The 12,764-nt window shown below is 46.9% G+C and overlaps 1 protein-coding gene across 2 annotated transcripts in view; it reads left to right on the forward strand.

The window, feature by feature from the left end:
- Nucleotides 1-8,195: 8,195 nt before the first annotated feature.
- Nucleotides 8,196-12,764, forward strand: part of tshz3b (teashirt zinc finger homeobox 3b) — a 31,568-nt gene continuing 26,999 nt past the window's right edge. The window contains exons 1-2 of one of the 2 annotated variants that reach the window (XM_087844221.1): nt 8,196-8,698; nt 8,909-9,245. In XM_087844221.1, the coding sequence (XP_087700347.1) occupies nt 9,206-9,245 (40 nt within the window). In that variant the 5' untranslated portion in view covers nt 8,196-8,698; nt 8,909-9,205. Of the gene's footprint in view, nt 8,699-8,817; nt 9,246-12,764 lie in introns of those variants that run through there. The other variant, XM_006802325.3, reaches the window with a different exon arrangement.

The following is a 12,764-nucleotide window of genomic DNA, read 5'->3' on the forward strand; positions in this document are numbered from 1 at the left end:
TTCTATCTGAATTTTAAATGAATATCCTCATGTGGCTCTTATGTTTCTTAAAAACAAAAATAAGGTAAAAAATAAAATCTGGTAATTCTTTGTTTTTACATTACAATCAGCCCAAATATCAAAGAGAAATTAAAAATGAATGTGGAAGAGTTCGGGTCTCAGGAGGTTAAAGGGGACTCTAATTGACCCCACTGAGCCCTGCTCTCATCACCTGGCAGTAACTCTGTCTGTGAGGCTGGACTCAAGAAATCAGTGTTTAAAGCTCAAGGTTTAAAAACATGTGTAACTGCATCTTCTGTCAGTGCGATTGTGACGTCATGTGGTTGGTTGCGGCTAACAGACTCGCATTAGTTTATGTTAGCTAACGATACCTCAGAGGAAAATAAGGACACTAAAACGAAACATCACTGTAGTGCTGCACATCCCTGAAAGCAAATGCAAAACTTTACGCAAATCACACCATCGTATACATTTCTACATTGAACAGTTCAGTTAAGCACTGAAGCACCTATGAAGGCGATCACCATGGAAACGTTTGCTGTTTGTTTAGTTCGTTACGGTACGCACAAATCTGGAATCAGCTGAGCAGCTGCTGATTATCATTCAACAAACGGCGACAAAGTTTGTCTCTGTTTCAATCACTCTTCGTGACAACACTCACACAAAGCACAACTGTACGTTCGTTTGTGTACCTGTCTCTGTTCTGTCAGAGACAGGTACACACCTGTTCAGGTGTTGTGTGTCGTCTGAGTGTGTTTTGTTACAGGTACAGCAGGTGGAGGCCAGCATGACTGTTGGCTTCACCCTCAACTCTTCAACCACCCTCGTCTTTTCTCCCCTTTTCTTTTTCTATTCCTCTGCTTTTTTGCGTAATGCAGGTAATAATGTGAATAAACAAATAAATAAATACAGTGCTCATACTGTCAAAGCTGATGTGCTTGGCACAACAAAGCATGCGGACCATGATTCTGCTTCCAAACGTGCCGGACAAAAAAAGATGACATTTGGATGACATCATTATGTCGTTAGATGCTTTATGAAGCAATCTGTGGTATCGTAAGTCTTCTATATCTGTTTGTATCACCCACTATGTGCAGAGATGATCGTTATATCATACTTAATATTAGCAATGGCTAGGGATGGGTACCGGTATCTGTTGCCATTATGGCACCGGTTCTGACATAAACGGTAGCAACAAGACCGAAAAGCAGTGCACATTTCGATGCTTTATTTTGGTGCTTTTTTTTCCTGAGATGTCATACACTTTGGATTCTAACCAATCATTTTACGTTTCCGAGGATAGTAGGCGGGTCCAGGTACGTACGTTCTTTTAGAGCAGAGCTACAGATTAAAAACGCCCAAGGCGAAGCGGTCAAAGTCTGGCTGTACTTCACAGCAAAAGATGCAAACTCAGCAGCCTGCAACAAGTGCTTTAAGCTGATACTGTGATACTGTCAAAGGAGGTAACACCTCGAATCTGATGAAACACCTGGCGACGCATAGCGTTTTTTTTAAAGCCAAGAAATACACCGTATTTGATAGCTTGCTGCGAGACTCACACCGAGCGCATCTACTGCGGGTGTGGTGCCTGTTATCGACCCGGAGTTAGCAACATCCCCCAAAAACCCGAAGAGGAGAGTCCTGGCCCCTAGCCCTGCCAGTGTAGCAGAAATGATGAGGATGATGATGCAGCAGCAGCCGTTCTTCTCTGCGTGAGTAGCTTAATGTTGTTCGTGTGTAATTTACGTTGAGTAGGCTAACCACGTTATTACATTAATGCATGTAAGGTGAACTAGCAAACATCATCATAGCTACATGCGGCTGTCTTCTTGTTTGATGGCAGATACTCCCTTCACCCTGGACAAAAAGGCTAAAATGACCAAAGAAAAAGTGGAAAACAGCTAAACTTGAGAGGTTTTTGGACAAAGTTTGTGTTTTTTCCATTGTTTAAGCACTGCTTCCAGCCAAGAGTGATACTATATAACCCCTATAGCTGCAGAAAAGGCTAACATTGTTATCTTTTTACAAAAAAACAGCTACACATGAGAGGTTTTTGGACAAAGTTTGTGTTCTCCATTCTTTAATCACCGGTTCGAGCACCGTTTAAGCACCGGCACCATTTCAAAAGTACCGGTTTGGCACTGGTATCAGATAAAACCTAAACGATACCCATCCCTAGCGATGGCTGGTGAATATTAAGTATGACAGTGGGAATAGTGCACTCGGTGGTGTCGAAGGCTGTACCTGCTGTAAGCAGTTGATGGGCCACAGTTTTCTCTGGGATTTAAGAAACGAGTTGAAGTTTGCAAAAGGACCTGCAATTAGTAATGATCTAAACCAGCGGGTCACCCAGATGATCGTGACTGACTGATAACAGGGAGAAGTCAGGGGAGATGACCAGTAGAAACTCATGAAGAGCTCTGGGAGGAATAGTGTCCAAGGGGCAGGAAACAAGCAGAGTAGGTTGAGCCACACTGAACCTGTACACACTGAGGAATGTAAACTCAAAATATGTATCTTACGTCTGCCTTTTAAGCCCTTAAAATGAATCAAATCTAAGTGTGTGCGGATGGTCAATGGATGTTCGATAGTTGGTCAATGGATGGTCGATAGATGGTAGATGGACAGTCGATGGATGGTCAATGTATGTTCAATAGATGGTTGATGGACGGTCAATGGATGCTTGATGGACGGTCAATGGATGCTTGATGGATGATGGACAGTTGATGAATGGTAGATGGACGGTCGATGGTAGATGGATGGTCGATGGACAAGTGATGGATGGTTGATGGATGATGGACAGTCAATGGATGGTCGATGTATGTTCGATGGATGGTCGATGAATGGGCAATGTATGTTCAATAGATGGTTGATGGACGGTCAATGGATGGTTGATGGATGGTTGATGGATGGTTGATGGATGATGGATGTTCGATGGAAGGTCAATGGATGTTCGATGGATGGTCAATGGATGGGCGATGTATGTTCAATAGATGGTTGATGGACGGTCAATGGATGGTTGATGGATGGTTGATGGATGATGGACAGTCAATGGATGGTCGATGTATGTTCGATGGATGGTCAATGGATGGGCGATGTATGTTCAATAGATGGTTGATGGATGGTCGATGGACGAGTGATGGATGGTTGATGGATGATGGACAGTCAATGGATGGTCGATCCAGTATGTACATCTTTAAGCGCAGTTTTTAAAACCTTAAACCTGGTCTCATGGTTTGCCCAGACACTGAACGTTTCAGGGAAGAATGCTTCTTCTCATTTCATTTTCAAACACTTAAAAAAAAATTGGACGTAGACATGGCTAACCCACATCAGATCTAAGAGGCAGACAGTGTTTGATGGGAGGCGTTTGGGAGGAAGAGATGTCCTTTCACCTGTCAGCCACACTGGGTATTTGAGTTTTTCATTAAATTGAAAATTGAAACATTCAGCTGGAAAAGTTTAATCAGGGAGGGACGGTGCAGAATCTGAACATCTCTTCATGAGCATGTATGAAAAATAATCTCTCTGCATTGAACTCCTAACATCCACCTGGTCAGCAAATGGAAAGACTGTGCACAGGTGAACGAGAAGCAGTAAATGGTTTTTAAATAATCTGCTTGTTTAGTGAGCGGACAAAACCAGCCAAACCAAATGGTTACTGAAAGCTGGCGTAAGTTATTTTGTTACACTCACTCAAAAAATTATTATATATTTTTACCCCTCAGTAAACATGAATGCAACTGAAATATATAATATCAAAGTTTATTTATTCCAGTAATTAATCATTAAAGTTTATTTGATATAAACTAACTGCACACGAGTCAAGGAAATTTCTTTTACCACGATTCATTCAAAGGAAATTTTTTCTCAGTACTTTTACATGTAATTAAATTACCAAAAGCCAGGGTTTTGGGCAGATTTTTTTTGTGCTGTGGCCTAAATCACCCTGATATATGAGAATTAGAGAAAGACCTGAACTGTTTTAGCAAACATCTGACCGTTCTTTGACGCGTGTGAGACAGAGTGAATATTTCCTGTTTTGCAAAAAGAATATATTTAATAATAAAAATGTGAATTACCCGGGTTAGTCTTCAGATTTTGGTTGTGTTGTGTCTAACGGCGACTGAGACCTCAGGGGGTTCATTTAGGCCTGTGACGGAGCCCCGGTGGTCCCTGAGCATGGCTTTGAGAAACCCCCCATGTTTGCAAGCGGCTCAGTAATGGAGCGCAGTGGCCTGAAGTCTGTCCTAATGACTGTAACACATGTGCGTCTGGCTCTCAGCCCTCTCATTAACGTCACTGGACACTGTATACTCTGACTGTGTGCGGATGATCTCATCTCCTCTCAGAGTGCTCCGCCCGTGGCTGTGGATGTGTCTGTATTTACGTGCACACCCACTCACGGCACTGGTGCGGACGCTGTGTCGAGGAGGCCGCTCGTACCCGGAGACAGCGTTCGCGTCTCCTGCAGGAGCTCCATTCATGTTTTAATGTTTTTCTCCGTGTTTCACTCCACAGTGAAAGGAAACAGAAATGTTTCTGTTTCCTTTTGTTTTGCTTACAGATGTTGAAGCTCCACTTTATGAATATGTGTGTGTGTGTGTGTGTGTGTGGTAAACAGGGTGGCTTGCTCTGTGGAAGAAGGAATTTCCCCCAGCAGTCCCCATCAGTAATAGTGCCTGTAATGAGCTGCAGCTGTCAGCCTGGTTTCTGCGCACACACACACACTTCCACAGAAAACACACACTCGCAGTGAGGAGGAAGCAGTGAGTCACTCAGCGGTGCGCCGTCTTACTGTACGCTGATAAACACAAAGTCATCAGACACACAAACACTTCCTGAGAAATACCTGCAGCCAAAAATATCCTCACTGCACTGCCGTAAAAACACACATTTCCCTGCCTGTTCTCCATTGTGTGTGTGTGTGTTAAATGTTTTAACGTCGCTTCATTTTTTTACCTTTCAGCGTGAGCATTAGAGGAGTCAGAGCGACGGCTTGGCGGCTGCAAGGACACAAAGAAACGCTTCAGATGATTTTCCTCCTCTAACGATCCTCGTGCAGCGAGCAGATTCTCATTTCACTAAATTTTTAATTCTCCGTCCTGCCAGAAAAAACCAGCACAGCTGACTGAAACGCGCTCTGAAGCAAGGACGCGTCTCTGCTCGGCTGACAGGAAATCTGAATGAACGCGACCTCTCTGAGTTTCAAGCTCGCTCGAGTCCAGTTTGTCCAGTTTGATTTTTTTAAAAACAAGTCAAAATTTTAAAAAAAGGACAAATGCACCTCTGCCCCCAATAAACCAGAGACAAACAACAATATCACTTTTAAATATTTGTTAATATGAAAATACAGTTTTTCTCTCATATGTCTGGCAAGCAGGAGGCTGAGAGTGGTGGTGTATTTTTCTGACTGGTTTCCAGTTAGAGCAGGGACAGAATCCCGGGAACACAGATCCATGTGACACGAGCAGTAACCTCTGACCCCTGTCCACGACTGAGAGGGACACCCAGCTTCATCCTCAAGACCTGCTGCCTCATTTTATCACTTTTCTTTGCATTCATAAAAATTCATGTTCCTGGGGGAGGAACCCTCCGCCCAGCAGCAGTTGTGAAGCTGAGATGTGGAACGGCGAGGAGCTTTTAAAAGCTGCCGAGGGGTTTAACAAGTTCCCAGTTTGTTTCTGATCAGGTCTGTTAGAAAAAGCCTCTCTGAGCGCCGCTCGAGCACGCTTCCCCCGATCGTGGGGAGCATTTTTTCTGCTCTCAATGCCGAGTTCACAGTTTGGATTTGTGGGGAATCATCTGAAGGCTTCAGCCTGACCTGCACCCTCCCCCCAACAAACCAACATAAAGATGATGAAGCTGATAAAGACGATGAAGACAACGATAAAACTTCGAGCGGCGGCTTTGTGCTCCCGCTGAGCCTCGGCTCGGTATGCGACCTACCCGGCCCTCCGTCTGTGACCTCTGCCGGGTTTTATCTGGTTCCAGTCGAACGTTGGAGATCAGACTTTAATTTTGAAGGCGCAGCGCGGGACAGTGATGAATAGGCTGCATCAAGGAGGGCTTAAATTACCCCACTCCCTGGTGGCAGCACTGACCAGAGGAGAGCAGAGGGGTGTGTGTGTGTGTGTGTGTGTGTGTGTGTGGTGACCTAATAACAGCAGACAGAGAAAGAAAGAGGGCTGGTCAGCACTTGCCCCCTCAACCCTGCTAGCTCCGCAACTCACCCACAGAGGAGGAGTGAGGACAGTGTGGGTGGGGGTGTCTGTGGGTGGGGGGGGGGGCTACCTGCCCCTTCAGCTCCTTCTGTGGGAGTTGTGGAGCTCTCAGGTGGAGAGCCTGTCCTGTTTTGTTTTCATGCAAATGTGATTTTTTTTCTCTTCTCTGTAAAATAAAAGCACAAGCTTACCAGGTTTCTTTTTTTTGTCTTTTATTTTGGAGGCGGCGGCCGACACGGTGGGATGAAGCAGCTGGTCTCAGGCTGCGAGGGGCCTGCAGAGATTATTGGTCTCGTTTTTAGGAACAGATAACGAGAGAAATTCCATCTGTGCTGAATTTAAGTTTCCTGATTTTTAACCATTTTACTGGAAAAATGTTTTCAAATGGATCTACCAGAAATGGATCAGTTTACAAGAAGATCATTAATAAACTGATCAATTTGATTTCTGTGCGAACATTAAAATTATTTTCAGTCTTTAAAAATATCAACAAACTGTGTTTGAGTCATTTTAACTGTGAATACTAAAAAAACTGCTGAGAGTTTTGATTTTGAATTTCAGTTTAAGTGAGCTCAGAGCTCCGTGAACACTTTCGTCCGTTGTTTTTATTCATGTCTCATTTTCACCCAGCTCACAAATGTGTGTGTGTGTGTGTGTGTGTGTGTGTGTGCGCGCGCGCGCGCGCGCGTGAATTTACAAAACAAACCCATAAAAACGTCACCTCCATCAGTGACCCCGGACAGGTTTCTGAGTTTTTGCGTTGTTTTAAAAAAAGAACAAACTGGAATCTGCGCAAAAATTGCGTAAAAACCGACCCGTACACACGCGCGCGCACCAAGGCGTGTGTGTCGGTTTTCTCCGCGTGCTTAAAAAACTATTAAAAAACTTTTCTGTCTCTAACTTTGAAAATCATTTCCTGTTTTCCAAATAACTGCGGATGTTCCGCACATTTATGCCGCATTTTTTCAGAATAAATCTGCCACGTGCACGCGCAGCAGAAAAGGCTGCGGACATCTGACGTTTCCTCGCAGACGAACCGGCGCGATACATGTCCTCACCCCCCCTCCACAACAACAATAATAATAATAATTATTAGCATTATTATTATTATAGTTATAATTATTATCATTAATATATTTAATAATAACTATTATAATAATTATTATTATTATATCAACAATTATAATTATTTTATACTGACATTATTACTAATATTATGAATAATTTTAGTATAACAATAATTATTGTGATTGTTTTTATTATTGTAATATGTAATTATTATTTTTGTTGTTGTTGTAGAGAGAGGAGCAGGAAGGCGGCTGTGCGGCTCGCGATGTTTTCACGTGAAACAAAAAGTTTAAACCAAATTAAAAATAAATAAAAGTCCAAATTTAAATGAAGCTGCTGAGAAACTTTAAAATCAGAAGAAAAACAATCTGAAAAAATTACTTTGATTTCAACATCTCACACACACACAGTGCACAGAATCAGCAACATCTGTGTGCACATCTGCCGCAGTTTGACTTGCAGACTAAAAGTACCTTTAAGTGTTAAGGCTACGCTTTCTACAAACACACAGCTGATCGGAGTAATCAGATTACTCTCAAACATGTGAAATATCTTTGAATAAAACCTAAAAATGTGTTTGTTCGCTTTCAGTTTGGTCATGTGAGGGTTAAACTTTGTTTCCCTCATAAACACGCGCGTGTTTAGTGAGTGTGTGCGTGTGTGAGAAAGAGTGTGTGTGTGTGTGTGTGTTCTCTCCGCGTGGCTCCGTGTTTCTCTGATTCACAGAAGAAGAAACGCAGCTTTGATTTCCCAAAGTGGACCGTGTCAGTCAGCGCGTGCGCGTAGTGGGAGTGGTGTGTGTGTGTGTGTGTGACACTGATGGATGCGCCAATGGAGAGACGGACAGATGCTGGGGCGGATCTAACGGAGCAGCAGCAGCTCGCGCTCAGTCCGACACACACTCGGAGCGCGAGCCGCGGAGAGCGCGCGGGCACACACGGGACACTCACCGGGTCTGCGCGAGGATCCGAGCGCCGGAAAACCTCCTCCTCCAAACTTTGCTCTGGTCCGCGAGCGGCTCCGCGCCTCCTCACGGTGGCCTCACCTGAGGGAGCTCACCTGCGCGCGGACACGGCTCCTTGTTCTAGTAGGAGCGCAGAGGGAGGCGCTCCTGGGCAGAAGGAGCAAGTCTCAACGGCAGCCCGAGCCTCCTCCTCCTCATGCACATTATTGCAAACAGGGAGATCCAATCAAGCACGCATCTCATCGATTCACGCGCACGCGCACACGGTGAGTGAGGGACTTGTCTTCAGCGGATTTTTCAAAGCGGACAAACACCTCCTCCTCCTCCGGTCCTCCGCTCCTCCGCTCCCGGTGCAGAAGCAGTTTTCTCTGGATGTTTGTTCCCGCTCTGAAGAAGTGCGCGTGATCACCGGGAGGCACGCGGCGAAGTCCCAGCCCGCAAAGTAAGTGTGTGTGTGTGTGTGTGTGTGTGTGAGAGAGAGAGAGAGAGAGAGAGAGAGAGGGAGAGAGGAGGTCGGGAGGAGGGAGCTACGTGACGCCGCTCAGCGCGGAGCTTGAACCGGAGACGAAGCGCCGCTCAGTGCGCGCGCGGCAGGTTTGCGGACTTTGACTGACGCAGTCCTCCGGTCTGTCCTCCGGTTTTGTCCCCGCAGCTCGCCTGTTGCAGCTCGGACTCATCGGCGACTCAAGAGGCGGAGCTGCTCCTCCTGCTGCTGCCGGAGCGGCGCGCCGAGGCTCGGCCACGGACCGGGACTCCCGCCGGTCTTCCGTCACCTCTTTAAATCTCCTTTCTGCAGTTTTTGCCCCCCCTCCCCACGCACCCTCCCCGCTCTATGCGGGAGTCCTGAGAGCAGCGGGGGGAGGCACAGTGCCGGAGCTCCGCGGAGCCCCCGGGCAGCCTCGGATCAGCGCCGACTCAGAGCGACTCTCCGCCGGACTCCTGAGCCGACATGCCGCGGAGGAAGCAGCAAGCGCCGCGGCGCGCCGCAGGTAAGCCCCGCTGTTTGCCCCCCTCCGCTAAGCAGCTACTTTTCATTAATATTTCCCCACTCTCTCACACACACACTCGTTCTCTCACACACACACTGTCTCACACACACACACACACACTGTCTCACACACACACACACACACACACACTCTCTCACGCACACACAGCATCTTAAAAACAAACAGCTGGATTTATTTTTCAGATTTTTACCGTTTTAACCAAACGTGTGTTTGGAGCGTGTGAGAGTTTTTTCTGAGTAAAATATTTTTATTTTGACACACACACACACACACACACACACACACACACACCTGTAGGCTGCATGTCTGATGGAGTGAATTTTCAGAGTAAACCTTCAGCTTCCAGCAGAGGTCAAAGGTCAGTGTGAGCTCTAGGAAAAGGTCGGGCTCAGTGTGGACCCAGCACCTCTGGTCTGCCGACTCCAATGGTTTTTTGAGGATTACCAAATAACCGACAGCAAACAAAGTCAGATTTATCTTGTTGTTTTTTAGTTGATGGATTTTTAAAACATTTTTCTGATTTTTAGTGTCGTCATATTTCGTCATATTTCTGAGTTTCTCGTTGTTCCTCTGGCCGTCGATTTATCCTCGATAATCGGGGGCCGGTCATTCCCGGCCCTCAGATTTTTCCACCTCTGTTTTCTTTCCCTCCTCCTTCAGTTTCTGGGAAAGACTTCTCTCCCCAAGTAAAGATTAGTTCACGGGCCACAGAGCGAGGAGGGAGCGATGCTGGAAAAGAGCTTAATGGACAGTCGCCATCTTTGATTTGACACCCGATTGATCACCCGTCACCCGCCCGAGCCTTTGATCTGTTCATTCCCAATAACTGTCAATAAATCTCCTCCTCCTTCCCCCAGACCGGCTGAAGTCACGTCGACCTCACAAACTTCAGCGCTCGCCTCGTTCTGTTGTTAGCGCTCAGCTTAACATCTTGCTGAATCACAGATCATTTTACGATGACCTTTAACCTTTGGTGTTTGGCTTTAACTGGAGGATTGCTGAGCGCGCACACACTGTGGTGTTACAGATGTGAGGCTTTGCTTCATATTTGATTCAATCGTCTGAACTCTGACAGCCACATTCATCAGAGGCTCTTATGGTCAATCAGTGCTGGGGGGGTGGGGGGGTAATGGACATGCCGGGTTAAAGCCGCGGATGGATGCAGAAGCTAAACGATGGATTTCTGTCTTGAGAATAAACGTGCCAGCTGAAGGAGGAGCTTCATTTGAAACTAGCAGCCACGTCCTATTTTTTCTCCTCCTCTCCTTTCCTCCTCTCCTCTCCTCGTCCTGCAGCTGCGAGCTGAGCGGTTTTGGACGATTGAGTTTGAGAGGGTGATGTCAAACTGGTTGCCATGTGGTGACGGAGTTCTGGGAGGATGATTCGGAGTTTTGGGCCGAGGAGCTTTTCCTTCGGCGTGTTCCTCCGTGACGCCGATCTGTTCCCCGAGCAGCACGTGTGCTCAGGACACGCTTGAGGTGAAAGTTTGGTCGTGCACGCCACAGCGAGCTCACAGCACGCGCTCCACATGCGCAGACTGTTTTTACTGGACGCCGTGTTTCTCATCTAAAAGCACATTTGTGTGTTTCCGTGTCAGGATGTTCAGAGGATTGTTCCTGCAGGCCGGGGCGGCGCGGCGGCGCAGCAGTTAGCGGCGTGGCCTCACAGCGAGGAGGTGAATCTGATGCTCCTGCTCTCACTCACATTTTCTCTTTGTAACCAAACCTCGCCGTTTTCTTGGCGTTTACATTTTTGAGTCTCTGCTGAGCTCTTCTGAACATTAGACCTGTTTCTTCTCCCCTTCACCGCTCGACACACACACGCTTCCTGCCGTGGTGACGGAGCGCGCTCAGCTGTCTTAAGAGGAGTTGTTTTGCCAGCTTCATTAGCGTTGTGCTAATTAGCCGAGCAGCTGATGGATCTGTGACAGGCCTAATGATTGGAGATGACAAGCTCCGCACATTGTCACGCTCGCCAATTAGCTCTCCACCATCGCTGGATTTAATCAACATGATCGTACGCCGTCCTCGTTTGCCTCCCGTCCACCCCGCCGCAGGTGAGGGTTCATTCGAGGTGACGGTCCCGAGCAGGAGGCTTTATTTTTTCCGAGCTCGTGACATCAGCGGGCTTTTGTCCCCAAGCTTCAAAGTCACACTTCATTGTTCTCACACAGGAAGTTCCACCATCAAACAGCACAGCGCCGTTATTTATCCCCAAACAGAAAAACGCCATCATCAGCGAGGCGCCTGCACGTCTTACACACACACACACTCGTGTGAGGACAACGAGTCTTAGTTGATAGGAGTGTGTGTGCGTGAGTGTGTCATCGTCTCCGTGATGTAACGAGATCCATCGTTAAAGTTCAGCTTTTTGAGTTTGTTTAAAGTTTTAACGATTATCTTCCAAACTGCAGCTTTTCATCATAATTCGTTAAATCAGGTGACGATGAGGATGAAGATCATGTGACTCGTGATGTTCTGGGTGATCACCGTGAGGCTCAAACGGAGGTTGGCGCTTTCCTCGGTGTGCGGCGTCTTTCAGTAGAAACGATTCAGCTCTGGTTAGTCGTAGAAACACTCGTCTCTGATTGATTCCACCTGTTAGTGAACAGCACGCACGCACACACACACACAGACGCACACACACACGCACACAGACACACACACACACACACACACACACACGCACACACACACGCACACACACAGACACACACACGCACACACACACGCACACACAGACGCACACACACGCACACACAGACGCACACACACGCACACAGACGCACACACGCACGCAGACACACACACAAGGCTGCTGAAGACGCTCAGGTATCAGAGGTCGGCCTTTTTCCTCGGGTTAAGGCGATGTTCGTGAAGAACCCCGCGCCGTCACGTTTTGCGCTCAGCTGCTGCAGGTTCGGTCGCCGGTGAACCAACACGGGCCACGCGCACGTTTTCCCCTCAAACGAAGTTTCTCTGGGTCTCTTCATCTCTGGAACCGCTGACGACTGTTTTCTTCTTTTGACTTTGTTAAAATTAGATTTTAAGCTAAAGATTGAAAATGGCAGACGTAAACCACGACTCGGATGTTCGGCGTCCTCGACGGCTCGGCGGACGACTGCAGTTAGAATAATAAAGCGTTGCATTCTCAAACACAAACTGGTTTTTTGCAGGTCTTAGAAAACAATGTGAGGAAGGAAGCCCGTCTCCACGAGCGGCACTTTCCTGATGTCACAGAGTTAAAGTGACTCTGTGACATCACAGAGTCACCGCCTGCTCCAACGTGGCCGATCTGCAGACGCTTCAAAAAAGGCCGTAAAAGGATTTTTAAGAAAACGATCTGATCACGAACCAGCGTTATTCTGGTGACTCGATATCTGACGGTCTTTTTCACGTCCGGCCTGCTGTCATCAGGCGGTAACCACGGTAACAGTGCTACAAACTGCTACATATTTGATCGCGGTTTTACAGTCGTTACGATGTTTCCACGTCATTA

This window comes from Neolamprologus brichardi, chromosome 1 (assembly GCF_056152115.1).
Source record: "Neolamprologus brichardi isolate AB-2024 chromosome 1, ASM5615211v1, whole genome shotgun sequence".
Classification (NCBI taxonomy): Eukaryota; Metazoa; Chordata; class Actinopteri; order Cichliformes; family Cichlidae; genus Neolamprologus; species Neolamprologus brichardi.